At 32.7% G+C, this 20542-nt stretch overlaps 1 protein-coding gene across 1 annotated transcript; it reads left to right on the top strand.

Annotated features, from left to right (window-relative positions):
- The first annotated feature begins 10194 nt into the window (after positions 1-10194).
- LOC107820674 (phosphate transporter PHO1) lies at positions 10195-20282 on the top strand. Its single transcript, XM_016646996.2, has 15 exons — positions 10195-10529; positions 11247-11354; positions 11610-11844; positions 13013-13364; positions 14604-14652; positions 14766-14837; positions 15621-15750; positions 17005-17125; positions 18044-18293; positions 18524-18628; positions 18720-18764; positions 18886-19038; positions 19302-19583; positions 19666-19802; positions 19879-20282. Exons 1-15 carry the CDS (start codon positions 10299-10301, stop codon positions 19967-19969), a joined length of 2361 nt encoding a protein of 786 aa, XP_016502482.1. The 5' UTR covers positions 10195-10298; the 3' UTR covers positions 19970-20282.
- Positions 20283-20542: the final 260 nt, after the last annotated feature.

Genomic DNA, 20542 nt, shown 5'->3' with positions numbered 1-20542 from the left:
GTTCAAGAAACTCTTGTTTTTGTTTTTGATTTTGTGTTTTTTTCCCTCTATTTTGTTTTCTTTTCTCTTTCTTTTTCCTTTCCTTTTCCTCTTTTTTTTTCATTTCATTTTATTTTGTCTCTTTTTCCACCTTTTTTTGTATTTTTCTTTTCCTTCTCTTTTTTTTTTTCATTTTTCTTATTAATTTTTTTTCAATAATAACTTTCAGGTTCCAAAGAGGGTAACCAAAGAATGGGAGCCAGCTCAAAGGGTTTGCAAAGGGTTGAATATTTAGATAGTGAGAAAAAAGCCTTCTTCTTCCCAACCGGAGAACATTAATGCTATATAGAGGATCCAATATAGTACTTTTTGACTACATTTTCATTGACAGTTGTTTCAAGACGTTTCCTTCGATGTGTCCCAAATACAACATTTTTTTTGCAGTACTCTTGTTGCAATGTATGGACCTTTCCAATTTGGAGCCAATTTTCCTTTAGTTATTTCGATTCTTTGTTTTATTTCCTCAAACTTATCTTCATTGCATTCTGACTCTTGATTCATTATTTTGAAGTCTGACAGTGTTTTGAGATCTGGGCATGAAGTCCGCAAGCATGTCATGTTATTGAAATCTGCATTTAACAGAACTGAAAAGAGAATAAGAAAAGTGACAAGATCAAGAAAAGAGACATTCCTGGACAATACATTTATTTTTTTATTTTGATCATTTTTTATTTTTTTATTTTTGAAGTTTAAAGATAGAAGGGTTTACATCGGAAAGTAAGAAAATAAAATAAAAAATCCGAATCATACCCTGAAATAATCCGGACGCGAAAAGATAGCAAGACTGGCTACCGAGACTCCTGTCTGATAAGGAACTTTCAGGCTTGGCGAACTTTTTTTGGCTTTTCTCCTGTCTTGGAAATGGCTGTAAGGGCCTTCAATGTCGTATCAAATTCCTCATCTCTCCAATTTTTGTTCATCAAACCCTTTGAACCATTCTGAACGGCTTGTGATGTGGCCTTAAAGGCAGCATGACTCAAGATTCGGCCCATTTTTTACGCATTTCTACCAACTCCCCAATTTTTATAACCTCAGCGAACGTCCTACCCATAGCGGACATCATGTTCTAGAAGTAGTCCACCTCTTGGGCCTGTAGAAAGACTACAATTATTTCGACTTCGTCCATTGGAGGCTTTACCCTGGCAGTTTGCTCACGCCATTTGACAGCATATTCGCGGATGCTTTCTGTGGTTTTCTTTTTTAAATTGGACAAAGAGTTCCTGTCGGGAGCGATGTCCACATTATACTGGAACTAGCGGACAAAATCGTGGGCCATATCATCCCACACATGCCAATGGGTAATTTCTTGATCCGTGTACCATTCATAAGCGATTCCCGCCAGACTTTCGCCAAATAGGCCATCAAAAGTTCTTCTGTTCCACCCGCCCCTCTCAGTTGATTGCAATATCTTTTTAAATGGGCGATTGGGTCTTCGTGCCCATCTTACTTTTCAAATTTTGGAATCTTGAAGCCAGCTGGCAAGTGGACATGGGAAAACATGCACAGGTCGGAGTATAAGACACTCTTTTGACTACTCAGGCCTTGCATGTTTTCAGGTTTTGTTCTATGTTTTTCATCTTTCGAGCCATTTCTTCCTGCTCGGGATTTTTGACTATTCTTTTTAGTTCTGTCGGACACCCATACTGTGGAGGACGAGTATATGAGTCCGGAGTGACATAGCACATATCCTATTGAAATTGTGGGCCCTGGAATGTGAAAGTCAGAGGTTCAATATACGGCCTGGGCACGGTAAAGACAGGTGCTGCGGAGAACAATACTGGAGGTGCCTTGGAAACTGGCGCCTGGGGGCGAACCACAGAAGGCATGCCAAGACCATTGGACGACATTGGAGGGTGCCCGCATGGGATGAGCGGGTTGGGCACAGGGGCGTTGGTAGCCTCACCTGACCTGGGGATCAATTCAGGGAACCCAGGGATTGCGCTTGGCGGTTCCCTACCATTAGACCAAGCGTCCCACATTTCCAACATCCTATTCTCTTCAACAGTTGCTGATTCTGGTTGAGGAGTAGCCGGTGCTGGGCTATCCTCAGGATTGATAATTGGTAGATGACTTTCGGAGGCCATAGGAACCTTTCCTTGGATCTTGTGAAGTAAGGATAGGAAGCCAGATTACCAACAAAACCAACCACCTAAACAAAACCTGCCTTTTTTGTACACTCAACAACCTTGTTAGTTTTGAGATGCTTAACAGATAGAAAATTGCACGTTGGGATGCAATGCACCTAAATAATTAAATATTTCTACCATGTGTTTGAACGGTTGCATGTTTCATTCCGGTTTTAACTAACTTTGTTTTACTCTGTATCTCTTTTCTTTCATTTCTGCCTCTTTTTAATCACTCTTGATTTTCTCATTTTGTTTTTGTCGCTGTTTTAGTTTTAGAACTCTCTTTTCTTTCTTTTTTATTAAAATTTTCTTTTTCTTTTTTCTAGTTTATTTTTCACTCAATTAATTTTATGACTATGATCGAATCCGATGGGAATTTCCTACGTATCATGACGTTGCATGAGTCATATCTTACGTAGTTCGGAAAAATCAAGAATGGAATAAATAAGAGAACTCTCTATTTTGTTTTTACTTTTTTATTCACTCACACAATGAAAACGTTAAGAAAAAGAATATATTTTTACATATCGTTTCTTTATTGGGGAATTTGGTGAAAGGAAGCCTTTTAAAGATGAAAGAAAATATTTTTGTGGATTTTTGGTTTTGATTTTATTTGATTTTTTTTTTGAAATTTTCAAAAGAAAGACTTCTAAAGAAAATAATTTTTGGATTTTGATTTTTTTTCTTCTGTATTTTCGAAAGAAGGACTTTTAAAAAATATTTCAGATTTCAGATTTCTGAGTTTCTTTTTTTCTCTTTTTAATTTACGAAAGTACTTCTAAAGAGAAGCAAAAATATTTTTGGATTTTTATTTTCTAATTTTTATGACATTTACAACAGAAGACTTCTAAAGAATAAAAAGATTTTTTCTTTTGGATTTTTGTTTCTGATTTTTTTCTTTAATTTTAGGGGAAAATACTTCTTAAGAAGGGAAACATATTTTTGATTTTGATTAATTTAATTATTTTGAACGAGAGACTTCAAAAAATAAAGAAAATATTTTTTGAGTTTTTAAACATTTAGTTTTCTTTTTTCTTTTTTCTAAAGGAAGAATTCTACAGAAGGAATTAAAGAAAAATATTTTTGGATTTTTAAAATTGGGCCGGAACTGATGAGGTTTGCCTATGTATTTCACATCCAGTGAGAATCAGACCCGCGTAGTTTGGTCGGTTTTGACATAATCCGAAAAAAAATATGAAATTGACTCTTTTTGAAATGACTCGTCTCTTCTTTTTTTCAATTTTCATCATTTTTCTTCTTTTTTTTTGAAAAATTTCGGCAGAGTTTAAGGACATTTTTCAAATATCGGGGTTTTCAGAATCGGGCTAATTTCTCTCCTACCTCACTCTTGGTTCTTCTCTTGATTTTCATTCCTTAGCCGATCAACATGCAAGCAAAAATAAATAAATATACAAATAGCACGTAAGATGCATCAGGATGGTCTTTCATTACGGGTACACCTGTCCTAGACGGACCCAATCCCTGTGTTGAGTCTCAAAAGTCAAATGCACGTGATGCAAATAAACGTTCCTACTAGGGATCCGGCATGAGGCTATGTTATTCTAGGTTTAAACATGTGGGTGTGTTCTAGACATGGCTTACCTAAGCGGACAACTCGAGCCAAGGTGGGGGCAACGTACCGGGAGCACGAAAGTCTATCCGGCCTAGTTACCGACCTAGCCTCGTTCTATTTGGTATGACCTCTAACAGAAAAGTGGGCTATGTGTACGTGTGCACCATATTTTAGAAGACTCGGAAGGGAGGTGTAAGAAGACAGTTTAATATAGTTCAAATAATATCAAAGCGGCAAATAAGCGACAATTAGCACATTAAGCTCACAATTATAGTAATTTCAACATACAATAAATCCAAATACAAATTAAATTACAAGCTTGAATTCTTAATCCTGAACTAGAGATTCTGGGTTCTGATCCCCAGTAGAGTCACCAGAGCTGTCACATCTCCTTTTTTTCGAGCGGAGTAGGGTGTTTTTCCAATTAAAGTAACATTAATCGAAATGAGATTATTTATTTAATTCAGAGTCGCCACTTGGAATAATTTAGGGTGTCCCAAGTCATCGGTTTATTTTAAAATCCCAAATCGAGGATATTTGACTCTATTTTTGGTCCGTGAACACAGAAGATCGGGTAAGAAATTCTGTTAATCCGAAAGAAGGTGTTAGGCATTCCCGGATTTGTGGTTTTAGCAAGGTTGCTTTAATCATAACTAGCTTAATTAAATTGTTTAGCTATGCATTTTTAGAACCTATGTGAATTTTACCTTTTACCGCTTTTAATTACTTGATTATTCCTAATTATGAAATTATCTTAAAACGAGTAACGCGTACGTGTACTCATTTCGTTTGGAGCATCAAAAATCATATCACACGTACGTGTATACAATTAATAACACTTCATTATTATTAAAATTGTTTGGCCAAAGTTGCGCGAACGCATACTTTGATTTATTTTGGGAATCATAATTATGTCACGCGAACGTGTACATAATCACGATATTAAATAAATATATGCCTCAAGCATTCTACGAATATTCATAGATGCTTATTCTAATTTAGGATTATTGTGAAAATCATGAGTTTATGGGCAAGGAAATTATGATAGATATGGTTTTAATAAATTCTGAAGAGTTGTAGAATTGAGGACATTTTTGATTCAACTAGCTTTCCATTTACTTTGGTACTTGCATGATGGTCCATTACTGAAACTATGAGTTTGAGTCTATGTCCTTCATAAATTACTAACATGATGGGATTAACAGATTTAATCAATAATTTTGAAAGTTAAATCAGGAGGGGCCGATTTACTAATATTATTACACAAAAAAAAAAAATCTAACAAGAAGAGTTGTAACTCACTCAACCCAAACAAAAAATTGCAAGTTTATCCCGATTTAACACTTAGGCTCCTATCAGCACAACTTGCCAATATAGCCATAATGAATTGAAACAAACTATAACATCGAATCAGAATCAAATTTTCAAATCCAATTTCAAAATAAAAGCCGAAAAAGGCAGCTACTGGTCAGGTCCTCAGCTACAAGTTGAAGAGAACATCAGCAAACAACAAATAATCCAACTAAATCTGATTTGAAGCCCAGAAATGCAGGAGAACTTGATTTTGAATTAGCAAAATAGTTATTGCTTTCTTATTTTTTATAGAGCTCTTTTTTAGGTCTCAATTCAAATTTGAACGTAGAATATTTGTGTTTCAACCTTTTTCATTGAGAGGTGCGTGTGAGTGTGAGTGAAGAAGGAGTGATTTGGGGAAATCCTTCTCTTGTTTGGAGAAGAGAGGCGGTTAGGTTTAGGTTTTCTAGTGGGGAATCCGTCTAGTGAGGAGATGAGGAAGAAGAAGTCTGCATCGGCTTCTAGGATTTTTAATTGGGGAGAATGTAGGGGAATAGAGGGGCGGCTAGGGTTTATTCATGGGGGAGGGAATCTGATTCTCCAGTTTTTTTTAGGATAATGGGGTTTTAAAGAGAGGGGATTTAGGCTGGGTCCTTGGGTTGTTTGAGAGGGAATGGGGTGGATTTTGAGGGATTGGGCCATGAAAATTGGCGCAGTTCGAATCTAGACCAAAAAATAACTTTTTCCCCTTTTTCTTTCTTTGTTTTCCTTTCCCTTTGTTTTTTAAATTCTTGAAAAAATAAATTAAAATCTAACTTAAATCTCATTAGCAAATTCTATTTATCTAATAACAAATGCGCGAAATATTTTGCTTGATTTTTTATGTATTAATTCTAACAATTAAAGAGTAGCTAATTCTTACGATGGCATGAAACGAAAATGTGACTATTTTTATGATTGTTCTTATGATTTTAAAATATTAAACATGCATGAAATACAACTAAATAAAGAAAAACTCCTAAAATTCATTAAAATTATTTTTGGTCTATTTTTAGGAGTTATTTCCATGCGGAGCAAAAATTAGGTGCTCATAGATTTCATATTGTAATAACTCTTTTCAATTTTCTGCTTAATACATCTTGTCATTTTAGCAGAAAAAAAAAAGTTATACAAATACTATACTATAAACAAAAAGATGAAAAGAATAATATTTTAAATGTGTGTATATTTTGGGTCTTCAAGTCATATGATCCTCCCTGCCGCGTTTTTGGAGGGGCAAAACTTACCATTGTTTTTGGAGATAACTCTTCCAAGGACAATCAATAGTAAGCTCCGGGAATATGTTAAAATGTTGACACTTACCTCATGTATATCGAAGACTAATATGTTAAAATGTAAAAGGTAGAGAACACTAAGCAAGAATTAATAAATTGTAATTGGTCAAATATTATGGGCATTTAAACATTAATTTACACCATTTAGTTAAATTGATAACAAAAAACATAATATCCTCAAAATTTCGCGAACAAGTAGAGAAACATACATATTTGTTTTGAGAGGAATAAATCAAATTAAACATGTAACACAATAATTTCAATCTCGAATGTCATTCACTGAAATCAAAGGGAAGCCATAGACAAGTTATTCAAACAATGATAGGCAACAAATTCAGCACGTTTGATTTGACTTAAACAATATGTTAGATCAGTCACATGACAGTTTTGTTAAAGCTAAAAGATACAGTGTATATAGGAGAATCATTTCTTTAACATAACAAAAAAAAAAATAATAAGAAGTAACGATTTTGTCAAAAAATTAATTGTATTGGACCAATTTCATTACATGTAGGTAGAGTGGCTGTAGTCAACAATTAATCTTCAAATTAAGAAAAGAGAAGAAATTAAGAAAGCTTACAATAAATTTGCCCCTCTCTGGAAATGTTTACCAAAATTAGTATTATTGTGGTTCGAGGTGGATTAATTTTTCCTTAAGTAAAAACCAAATCCACTCCTCGATTTTCTAAATATGTAAATCAAATCAAACTAAAGAGTAAGCTTTTATCGATTTTAATTTTATTAATTTTTATTTTTTGAAAACTACGGATATTTGTGAGGGAATATTAAAGGTTTTCTCAGATAATTGGGAAGAGAAAGAATGGGTGAAGAGAGTTGGTTGGGGGGGGGGGGAATGCCTCGAGAGGGAATATGCAGCCAAAGGAGGATTATGTAATAAATAAATAATAATAATTGTAATATAGAGACTTTGTTAGTATTATTTTTAAAAACTATCCACTAAAGCAAATAACTTCAGATGTGCATTGTTCATTTATTCAGATTCTGTTTATTTATTGTCCATTAGTTTCACCAAATCAGTTAAATGCTCAAAATTCCTAAGTTTAATGTTATAGACAAAATTCATAAATTTCTATTTATTTATATTTTATGGTTTAATCTTGGATTTGAAGGCTAAATCTTGTGTAAACCAATATATAAAAATCCAAAATAATGTTAGGAATCTTACTTTTGGAATAAAAAGTTTCCAAAAATCTTTTAGATATTATGTCTGAACCCCACTGTGCTACGATCGCAAAAACCCTACTCTGAACTTGAACTAATCATTTTATTATGTACTTATTATATATGATTATATACATATTATATATAATAATATATTTACTGTATATTTATCGAATATTTTTAATGTAAGCAATTTAATGAACGACTATTTGAATTAATTCTTCGAACAACAAAAAAAAAGCACCCGATCGAAGGTGCATGGTGGTTGAGCTTAGAGGTACTATCACAATCAAAGGAATATAACTTTATCTCTTTTCATGCTTTTCATTTTTATTACTTAAGAAGCTAAAGACGAGAAATTTATTTTGCTAATTTTGTTACTCAAATTACATTAACTTTATGTGTTTACATCTATTAAAGCAATAAGTTAAGCGAAAAAGTTGTGGTTGTTTATAATAAGATCGAAGTCTGTTATAGTTTGTCCAAAGCATTAATTATGTGTTAAACTACTCTTTATTGCATTTAGCATATGTTTTGATATCGACAAATGTACTTGAACTAGAAAAAGTTTTTCCAAGTCATTTCTCACACTCATCCCTCTAGTATAAAAAAGAAAGACAAAAAGAAAAAAGAAAAAAAAAGAAAAAAGTTTAACGTTCTGGTAGGGACGAAGCTACACTTTGGTAAAGGTGGTCAATTAACCATCCTTTATGAAAAATTATACTGCCTATATAAATAAAATATTAGCTTTTAGCAGTACATAACATATATCGAACACTCTTTGTTGGAGATTTTTTTTTTCAAATTTGAACACCCCTGAAGAAATTCTTGGTTTTGCCACTGCTTTCTGGAAATTACTATAATTTTTACGTAAATTTTTTGGATACTCAAATCCAATTAAAGAAACTTAATATCTTTAAATAGTAAAACTTCATTTATAGGCTTTCGAGTTAACTTTGGCCATAGACCATAAACTTTTAAAGCTCCATAAAATGTGAAAAACTTTTTGTTTACTTACACCGAGAAACCAATTGGATATTAGCAACTTTCTTTCACATAGTGTTTCTTTTTCCATTGTTTTGATCATGAATCAAATATATAGCACAAAAGGCAAAAATAACAGAAAAAAAGCTGAAACTAAGCGTAACAGACATGAATTCCTTTTCCATAAGCTAGCATTTTCTCTTTTTAATTTACACAATGGGAAAAAAAGAACAAGAACAAATAAGGAAAAAGGAGATATAAGACCAAATAGCTTATTTTTTAAGAAAGTAATAATTTAAGAACGTGAAATATTTTGTTAATAGAAGAAAGTAAAATTAAGATATTTACTACCCCGAAATCACTTTAGAATTATGCATTCTTGAAATATGAGAATGTTACGGTTGAAATTCGAAATCATAACCTATAAATCTAAAATAAACTTAAACTATCTTTGCAACTACACAGAATCTTTCCTTAAATCAAGAATATTCAATAATATATATTACAAATAAGTTGTTTTTTGTCTTATTGCACATTATAATTTTTTAATGAAATAAGTTCAACCAAATCGACTTGTGTCCACCTAGCTCCACCCCTGCATGCGACCACGTAATTATCTAGTGAAAGGAAACACTTTCTTTTATTCATCTTAATAGTTTTCAATCCTAACAGAAAAGGGAGAGAAACAGATACTCAATTTAAAGTGAGTAAATAGAAATTTATATTCAATCTCATAGATATATATATAATTCTGCCGAAAGCCGATTTGATGAAAATTATGTGTACGGCTCGGAGGAAGATTTTCACATCTTTCAAGATCACCCTACAATATGGGGTAAAAAAAGCCAAAATAAGTGAATATTTCCAGCAACAATAAATGAATATACATTTTCTTGGTACCTTTATGTTATTGGTAGACCACAACTCGATAAAACGTCTGCCCCCGAAAAAGCTAAAACTCAAGCAAAAAGTTATTAATCGATTCAATAAGAGTAACCATGTTGAATAAGTCATTATATTATATTGATATACTTGATTCACCTTTTTCTGGTGTAAAAAGATCTGTATTTTTTTTTATAAACTCTCCTGGGGTTGGGTAATACCTGGGGTGGCTATTTGTGATACTATGCACTTTAAAGATAATAATAATAATAATAATAATAATAATAATAATAATAATAATAATAATAATAATAATAATAATAATAATAATAATAGATATAAAGCTAATATGGCCTGGAAAGAATTGTTGGGCGGTAACGATATACTCTTAATATTGTGTAATATTATCCGTTTTGAGCAAAGCTTGCACGATTTTTTTCAAAAATCCTTACACCATTAAAAGTATCTAACTCCTTATAAGTAACTTATTTTTCTTTTCTACTTTTTATGTGGGGCTTTGTTCAAACACCTCTAATCCATCTTTAACTAGAGATTTCGGGTTCGAGCCCTAGAAATGAAAATTTTCCTTCAGCTTCCTCCTTTGATGAATCTTACACGATGCAAGTTCGGATTAGTCGGTACGGATATCGGACACCAGATAAAAAATAGAATAATAATAAATAGCGAAAGACAAAGCAGCCACTATTTAGTGTCTACTACTCAACTTTTGTCTCTCTTTTAACACCCTCCGTACCCTCTATATATCTTGTAAACTTCCTCAACTCCTCTCTCACATCTCTAAATCTTTAATTTCTTTTAAATTCCCTCCTTTTCCTCCTCCTCCTCCTCCTTCTTCTTTTTCCTTCCTCTTCCCTTTGGAAAACAATGGTGAAGTTCTCTAAGGAACTTGAGGCACAACTAATCCCAGAATGGAAAGACGCCTTTGTAAATTATTGGCAACTTAAAAAACATGTTAAGAAAATCAAGATTTCAAGAAAACCAAAACATGTTCAAGATGGAAACTCTGCTCTTGATTTTGGTCGATCCATTTTCGATTCGATTCGTTCTTTTACCATAAATTTTCATAAAGCTGCTGATAAACCTGAAGTTCCTCAAGTATGTTAATTCTTCTTCTTTTTCTTGATATTGATACTACTATCTTTTTATAAGGTGGTGAAAGTATACAAGAGGTTTGTTTATTTTGTGTGTAATTCTTTTAGTTCAAGTTCATTGTCCTTTTGTTTGAAAAAGAAAGGAAAAGGTGACATTATTTTCAGGCAAAAGTCTTAAAAAAAAGTCTTAAAAACATTTAATATGTGGTTCCACACGTGAGGTTTGGGAGGGCAGTGTTTCCGCAAACTTACCTTGTGAAAGTAGAGATTCTGCGCAACTAACAATAACAATAACATACTCAGTATCAAATGTATATTCTTCCTTTTTGCCACCTTTTCTTCTCCTTAATGAAAATGGTTTTTCTTTAACTTTTTAGTCTTAATATTTTTTATATTTCCCTACATGGAATTTCTTTATACTATTCTTCATGTTGAAGTTATAGTCACCGGAAAATCAAGAAAATATCGTGTTTAAATGGGTTACTATTGGATTGAGGTGGAAGGTGAAAGGGTGTGTGATTTAGCATGGAGGCAATAATGAAACGGTTTTTGTATCATGAAACTATCGTGAAGAGTTTGAAATAAGTACAACAACCTGAAAAAAAAAGGAGTCAATGAAAATGACAATTTTAATTTATATGGAAGATATATAATGAAGGAAGATATTACTCCATATTATTGGTATAAATGTATCTTTCTTTTTTTAAAATTGTTTGTGTAGGTGAAGAGCATAATCAAAGAAGGAGAAGATGGAAGCGAACAAGAAGAGCAAGAAGAAATGTATGAAACTGAAAATGAGCTTGCTCAGTTGTTTTCTGAAGAAGATGGGGTAATAATAATAATAATAGAAAATTAAATTACAAAGTGACCAATAGATTACGGGTAAGTCGTGGAAATAGCATATTGCAGAAATGCAGGGTAAGACTGCGTACAATAGACCCTTGTGGTCTGACCCTTTCCTGAACCCTGCGCATAGCGGCAACTTACTGCACCGAGCTGCCCAAATTACAAAGTGGGGTATAGAATATTTTGAAAATTTATGTTCATTTTGTGACTTTTTTTATTTTTATATTTTTGCATGTAGGTGAGAATATTTTTTGAAATGCTAGATGAAGAGCTGAAAAAAGTGAATGATTTTTACAAGACTAAAGAGAGTGAATTTCTTGAAAGAGGGGATATTCTTAACAAGCAGCTCCAAATATTGTTGGACCTTAAGCAAGTTCTCAGTGACCGTCGCAGGAAAATCCACGGGTCGAGATCCGGATCCGGGTTTTTCAGTCGGACCAATTCATTATCTGGCCGGAATTCTGATTTTTCCGGTGAGCTCTTCCTTCTCGTTATTTAATTTGTTTACGACAAACATAACATGTGCCTAGTTTGTAAAACAAGTTTATTTTCCTTACTGGACTTCATGTGATGTTTGTATAGTTCTAGGGCAAATTTGGAATAGTCTAAATAAACACGTAAAAGTTGAATATTGAAAATATATTTCCAATTAGCTTGAGTTTAATTTCTAAATCAATAGACAAATTAAAGGTACATATTAGTAACACATAATAAACTCGCAACACTTCCAAGGGGGTAATTCTTGTCTAAAGATCGCGATTCATATTATAGTATTACAATAACAACAAAACGCCTCAGTTCCAAATAAGTTAGTCTTGTCTAAGACGCAATTGTTACTGTTATAGTTGTCTCTGATGTGACCTGGTTGCGGATTCAAGTCGTGAAATCAGCCACCAATACTTGCATCAGGGCAAATTGCCTACATGTTTTATGCATCAGGCTGCTGTTATAGTATTGCGAGAAAAAGATTTTAAATAAAGTTTACATCAAGAACTTTGCAAATCAAGAATGATCTTCTTGAATAGTTTGGAGAGCATAGTTTCTCCATTTGCATGAATCATGGGGGTCCCAAATACAAAGGTTGCAATTTATTTGTCTTCCAACAGAATAATCATTCTTATTTTAGTGGATTCCACACCATTTTCATAAAAAAGTGTCCACCCTAGGTTATTCAGACACTAAGATTTTGAACTTTGAGAGTACACAAGATGTGAAAGTGATTTGATCGTAGATTTCTGTTGGAGATATGATGCACAAAATTAAATGCGCTTAGAATAATTGTTAGATGAAAAACCTCGAGACTTCGTTTATTTGTTTAAAAAAAAATGACATATTTCATCGTAAACACTTCCCGATATCAATACCAAGTGTTTATAACTTAAATACATTTTAATTATTTAATAATCATAAGAAAAGTAAGAATATAAGTTATATACACCGTTTGCAAAAAAAAAAAAAATTACACTATTATATCGTTTAACCTATTACATAATATAATGTTAGTAGAAATTTATTTGTTTGTTGCCACTGCTTCTTTTTATAGTATTTTTTAGCCGAGGACCAATAGTAAAAAAACCTCTCTGCCTTCTTTGGGTGGGCGTAAGGTCTGTGATTTGATTATGTAAGTATTTTTTTACGTAGAAACTGCAAGCGAATATTGTGACAGTCCAACGGGGACAGAAACATCACAAACAGAAGAAGTGATAGCAGCACTAGAAAAGAATGGAATAAATTTTGTAAATTCAGCAAGCACAAGGGCAAAGACTAAAATAGGCAAACCAAAGATGGCAATGAGGATTGATATTCCAGCCACTACACCAACACGTACTATAGCTGCTGTTACATCTATGCTTTGGGAAGATTTAGTGAATAACCCTAAGAAAGATGGCCCTAGAGAATACATTAACAAGAAGAAAATTCAATGTGCTGAAAAGATGATCAGAAGTGCTTTTGTTGAACTTTATAGAGGCCTTGGCTTACTCAAAACTTACAGGTAATTTTCTATTTTCTTTTGTATTTTTAATTTTTAAAGACTGATCTAAGATTTTAAGTCAGTACGTGCATAATTTCATCCCGTTATGGTAACAAAGATCTTGCATTGGTATCGTAGTCCGTGCATGCATTATGATAATGATATACCAAATAAAACTAACAGTGGCAAAGCTAGAAATTCGGCTAATTAAGTGTGTTGAAATTTGACTAATATATAAAGTTATTTTCCAGCGAAAAGGTATTCAGTTGACCAGCTAGCTTCATTGAATCGCACGCTCATGTAATATAACTAATAGAATTATGTTTTATATACTCACGTCGTAAAAATGTATTTATGTAATCAAATCACGTATATAAAAAAGATATATACAAATAACTCTATTTAATAAAATTATATGTTAACGTAAGATAAGTAGTAAGTAACCTATTATAATCGATTACATTACGCTGATAGTAAACGCCGTCAGTGCAAAGAACTTAAATCGGTCATACTTATGGTTTACACTATCAGATCATAGTACTTTAAGAATGTAGAATGGCGTGTTGGTGGTGAGAAAACAACAACACTTTACTCTTTTTAAGAAACTTAACCATCTTGATTTATGTGAATGGTGATGTAGCTATATTTGGTTAATGACTTGTGTTAATGTTTGTATAGTTGAGATTTCGTAATATAATAGATTTATGTCGTGATATTTGACTTATCTAACAATCATTCATTTCAAGGACATTTGGAAACAAACAAGTAACAAACAATAAAGTTCATCTTTTGTAAAGGGAAATAAAGGGAAAAAAGCAACAAGAAGATGACAAAAGAAAAACAGTATGAGGAAAGAAAAAGAAAGGACTAACAATGAAGATATTGCATTAAACGTTTAGCAAATATTTGTGAACTCTGAAAAATATCACTTTTAGTTCGCGATTAAAATTATTTATATTTGATAACCAGAAAGTAAATAAAATTTGTATATATTTTTTGTATATAATATATATATATATATATATTAATTATTTTTAGAACGGCCGTACAATATCTTTTTCCCTTATTATTCTTCTATTTTTTGGGCTAACTCTCTGTCACCTTTTGATCAAAAAGCTTTTTCATTAGCTATAGCCATTGCAATAGAAGAAGTTTCTTGAACGTAAACGTCTATAAATTCTGTTACTTTTTAGTTTACATGCATGAATTTCAAAATAAGTCTATGGATGTTTTAATGATTTTGCTAACTTTTATTTTCAGCTCACTAAACATGGTGGCTTTCGTGAAGATACTTAAGAAGTTTGATAAGGTAATGTTTTAAGTTTGAAAATAAATTTAGGGTTTTAATATTTACACTAGATCAATAAATAAACCCGACTCGCAAATATTTAACCTTATTTCTTTCATTTTCCCGTCAAACAGGTTGCTAAGCAGCAAGCATCAGCCAGTTACCTTAAACAAGTCAAAAGATCCCATTTCATTAGCTCTGACAAGGTAATTAAATTTTCAATTGATGTATATAGTCACCATAAGAAAAGGAAAATACTTATTTTAATGAATAATTATGTTCTTTGCAAATTTCTTAGAGTACTTCCTTTAGTTGCCCAAATTCCTATTAATTGTTAATGAATTTCTAATTAATTAAAGCAATTTCTTTTCATGCATTTTCACGTTACACTCGTACTTGGCTGAAAAAATTACAAACGATATGCCCATTTTTACCAGTCTTTCTCTGTGAACTATGCATACATCTCTTTTTAAATAAATTAGCTAGTTTAATACAAAAGCCATAAGTCGATCCGAACACTATGATTATTTTTGAAAAAAATAAGTGCAAGACTTTTTACATTTCGTGTTTCATGTTTTTTTCGTGAATGTTCTTTAAAGGGAAAAAAGGAGGTTTTGATATATTTGTGGGATATGATTAAGATGTCATTAAGTGCTTTTAGTATTATATATCATGAAATGGAAATAGTTTTTTATACTATTAGTGGTGATTAGTGGATGTTGATGATTTCTTTGTAATAATTGGCAAAACATCACTTTTAGTTTGCGGTCAAAACTGTTTATACTCGACATGTAGAAGTGTATAAAATTATATATTTTTTTGTATATAACATACAGAAATGTGTGTGTATCACAAATAATATATGATTTTCAATTATTATTTTGAGAACAAGTATCCAGTATTATTTTTCCTAATATTATTTTGCTAGGTGAAAATGGATGATTACTAATGCACAATATTTTATGTTTATTCTATTTATTGGTGAGAAGGTGGTTAGGCTAATGGACGAAGTGGAGTCCTTATTCACACAGCACTTTGCAAACAGTGACAGGAAAAAGGCAATGAAGTTCTTAAGACCCCAACAGAATAAAGAATCTCATATGGTCACCTTTTTTGTTGGTAATTCCCTCACTCACTACTCACCCACCCACCCCCTTATATAAAAATAGAAACAAAACAAAAGAAATTCAATTTCCCTCCCTTATATGTCTCTCTAGATCCATCTATATGCACATATTATACTATAATGCTAACAAAAGGTAGTGACAAAAGTTTGACAATATTAACCAAAATTGGGAATTGAATGAGTAACAACAACAATGGTGTCCGGGGAGGTATATGCAGATCTTACCCCTACCTCGTGCATGTAAAGAGGTTGTTCCGAAAGACCTTCGGCTCAAGAGAAAATTGAATGAGTAATGTATTTATTTAGGGGTGAGTGTGTACCCCAAACAAATACATTCATAAGATTGAGTCAACTTAAAATCCATTACTAGTTTTTTTTTATTTTAAAAAAATCATTTTTAGCAGTTAAATTATAACTAGAGATCCTAAAGAACGATATTTAAACAAAGAATTTTTTTTCGAAGTTTTGGAGTTAGAGAGGTTGAATAATGACCCGTCAACCTATTTTTTATTAAACAAACTTTAGACGAATTACGCCATAATCCAGTTTATTAACTCAACTCATTTTAACTTGCACAATTGATACCTCTAGTTCAAACTTTCACGTCCCTCATAAGCATCAATTACAAGCTGATACAACGAAAATACGATGCAAATTTATGTTTATATAGTATGGTTTAGGAAATATTATAAAGTATAATAACAAACTTTCTTAAAAAAAGAGGTATACATCTCAACTATAGTATCATTGTTACATTTTCAGAGTTGCCTGCCTTTTCATAAACTAAAATAACTTTAATATTGTAGTAAGATTTTGATAGAAACAAAGGTGCATGGAACGTGTAAAACAAGACGAGTAACATGTTACAACATGTTAAATTATACTGGTAATTTAAAAAAAAAAATTCGTTGTTACGTGTAATCATATATAAGAAGGGCAGCCTGGTACATTAAACTCTCATTATGCGCGGGGTCCGGGGAAGGGCCGGACCATAAGGGTCTATTGTACGCAGCCTTACCTTGTATTTCTGCAAGGGGCTGTTTCCGCGGCTCGAACCCGTGACCTGCTGGTCAAGCAGCAACTTTACCTGTTACACCAAGACTCAGCCTGCATATATATATATATATATATATATATATATATATATATATATATATATATATATATATATATATATATATATATATATATATATATATATAAAGTTAAATTATATATATTTATTGGTTATGTTACTGGATTTGCAGGACTTTTCACAGGTTGTTTTGTGACGCTATTTAGTGTATACGCAATATTGGCTCATTTGAGTGGCATGTTTTCCCCTAGAACTGAAGCTGGTTATGTTGAAACTGTTTACCCTATTTTCAGGTACCCCTTTTTTCTCACATTACTCTCATGTTTTCCCTCCTTTCTTCACAGACTTTATGGATGTCTTTAAGTTTTCCTAATTTTTAATTTGATATTGTCATTAATTAATATTCTTGCCATATTTTGAAATATACTATAGGTTTTGAGATTCAATAAAATGACATATAGTATGAAAATAACTAGAATGTCACTTTTTTTTAATGTATCAATGATCTTGAGAAAGACACTAAAATTTATGGACATTTCTTTCAAGAGTTGAAAAATAGACCATTCACTAAATCTAGGGATAGGTGCACAAACAGCCAGTTTTAGGGATACTATTTATAAATTAGTCGGTATTTAATTTGTCCTAAAATTTTGAACTAAAAATCTTAACTTGAGGACATTTCAGGATATTTTTATTCTGAAAAATTAAAATTCAGGACGCACTAGTTAATTCTAAAATAACAACCTTTTAGAGTGGCTACCTAGTGTCATTTCCACCTGAATGTAATAGAAATGCATGAATGTTTAGCTACAAATTTTTGATAAATGGAATTTAAGGACTAAATGAATAGTCAAGGTAATTTAAGGGAGTAATGCAATTTATAGTACAACAACAAGAAGCTCAATATTTTTTCACAAGTGGGGTCTGGAGAGGGTGAGATGTATGCAGCCTTACCCCTACCCTAGAAGGACGTAATGCAATTTATAGTGCTTTCCCTAAATGAATAGTCAAGGTAATTTTGTGTAACCAGTACCTTTTTCCTCTCATAGTTTATTCTTTGCTCCCTTTATATCATGTAACTTCCCTTAATAAGTCGAACTAGTTACCTGAAAAATAAAGACCTACTATAACATGTTAAATTACACTAATAGCTTAAATTTTTTAACATTGTCAGTGTAATGCTAAAGATGAGTATTGTGTAATGTGTGCAGCATGTTTGCATTGCTAAGCTTGCACTTGTTCATGTATGGTTGCAATCTGTTCCTATGGAAGAGCACAAGAATCAACTACAACTTTATATTTGAATTTCAACCTAGAACTGCTCTCAAATACAGAGATGCATTCCTCATTGGAACTTGTTTAATGACTGCTGTTGTTGGAGCTCTGGTTATTCATTTAATCTTACTTTCAAGTGGATTTTCTCCTAGCCAAGTTGATGCAATTCCTGGAATTCTCCTACTGGTTAGTCACCTAAAGCCGGATCTATTGTTTTTTTTCGTTTTCTTGAACCGAGGGTCTTTCAGAAACAGCCTCTCTACTCCTCCGGGGTAGAGGTAAGATCTGTGTATATTTTACTAGGTTGTTGTTGTTGTTGTTAGTCACCTAAAATCTTGTTAAACATTTTTGCTCAACGCATATAGCTTCCTAATGTTAACATAGTCTTTTTGAACTATTTCCCTTTGCATTTTCAGATTTTTCTTGCTCTGCTGATATGTCCATTGAACATTTTCTATCGTCCAACGCGCTTCTACTTCCTTAAAGTCATACGTAACATTGTTTGCTCTCCATTTTACAAGGTATTTTGAGATCTTAAAATCAAGAAATTCGTTGTTCTGGAGGGTTTTTGATGACTGTACTGATCTCGCCAATATAATGATATTGATATAGGTATTGATGGTAGACTTTTTCATGGCTGATCAACTAACAAGCCAGGTAACTAACCTTTGATTTTCAAATATTTTCTTCACATTATTTTCTTTTAAGACAGAGTCTTGAAATGTATATAGATGATTTAGTATGTTCCTAACTTAGATTCTGTTTTTCTGTCTTTTAGATCCCATTGATGAGGCATTTGGAATCATCAGCTTGCTATTTTCTTGCTGGAAGTTTAACAACTCATGGACTTCCAACCTGTAAGTCCGGACGAATGTACAGAGAGCTCGCTTATGTTATATCTTTCGCGCCTTATTATTGGCGTGCAATGCAGGTAAAACAGCTAACTCTACATTATAAATCACTGCTAAATAATCATTGGGATAATTACATTTTTGACGCTACCTAAAAAATATACTTATAATATACATATCATATACATGGTCTGTTTATATGTTTTGTATATTTGGCTATGGCCTGTAATTATTTCGGGTCGCCTGGACAAAATGAAAAAAAATCCCACAATTATTTCCATCTTCCAAAGTTTGGAACTTTTACTGTTTTCTGACTGAGCTAACTAGTGTGTTTGTTATCTAGTGTGCGAGGAGATGGTTCGACGAGGCTGACATAAATCACTTGGCTAACTTGGGAAAGTATGTTTCTGCAATGGTAGCAGCTGGTGCTAGGCTAACCTATGCAAGAACACCTGATTCACAGTTATGGTTGGCAATTGTGTTGGTGACTTCAGCTATAGCTACAGTTTATCAATTGTATTGGGATTTTGTTAAGGACTGGGGATTTTTTAACCTAAAATCCAAGAATCCTTTGCTTAGAGATGAACTAATCCTCAAGAACAAGAGCATTTACTATGTTTCAATTGTAAGTCCTTTGTCTTTTAACACCTTTTTTCCCCATGCAACGATATCGTATCTCTGAACAGACTTTAAACTTTCAATCCTAGGCTTTGAATTTGGTCTTGAGAGTAGTTTGGGTTGAGACAGTGATGCATTTCAACGTTGGATTATTTGAATCGCGTTTACTGGACTTTTCCCTTGCCTCATTAGAAGTTATTCGACGTGGTCACTGGAACTTCTACAGGTATAATAAAGTCTCAAAATATACTTACGTTTTCTAGGAAATTCATATTTCTTATTGTATATTTGTGATTGTTTAGGTTGGAGAATGAGCACTTGAACAATGTTGGAAAATTCAGAGCAGTGAAAGCAGTTCCATTGCCATTCCGCGAGACAGACTCTGATGGCTAGAATAAATTTTTGATCTCTGTCTGGATATCAGAGACATGATTCTCAATAAGAGGCAAGTAGTAGTTTTTGCGGCCACAAATTGGAGGCACTTATCGCTTATGGTTAGAGTGGAGAATCCACCATCATTTATTGATCATTTAACAATGAATTGAGCCTTAGGGATCAAAGTGTTGCCCAAGAAAAATCGCGATCAGCTAATGTTATTTCCATGTCAGTTGTATATTTTCTCATTCTTAACTCTAATCTGATCAAAAATGTATCTCTGATATCTATATTATTCTTAGTAAATATCAAAAGACTTGATTTCCCTGAATTCTTGTTTCTGCTACCATATTAGATTTGCCACATCTTTGTGATTGTATGTCAATATCAGATGATTCTTTATCTACATTCAGTTATTGCTACAAGTCTTTAGCCGAGGGTCTATCGTAAACAGCCTCTCTGTCCTTCCAAGGTAGGGGTAAGACTGCGTACATCTTACCCTCCCCAGACCCCGCTCGTGGAAATTCACTGGGTTGTTGTTGTTGTTAGTTAGTTAGTTAGTTATTGCCAAGCCAACTGCATTCTGTGTTA

The sequence above is a fragment of the Nicotiana tabacum genome, chromosome 7 (assembly GCF_000715075.1).
Source record: "Nicotiana tabacum cultivar K326 chromosome 7, ASM71507v2, whole genome shotgun sequence".
Lineage (NCBI taxonomy): Eukaryota > Viridiplantae > Streptophyta > Magnoliopsida > Solanales > Solanaceae > Nicotiana > Nicotiana tabacum.
Note: the sequence above shows the minus strand (reverse complement) of the source record. Positions and strands in the feature narration are given on the sequence as shown.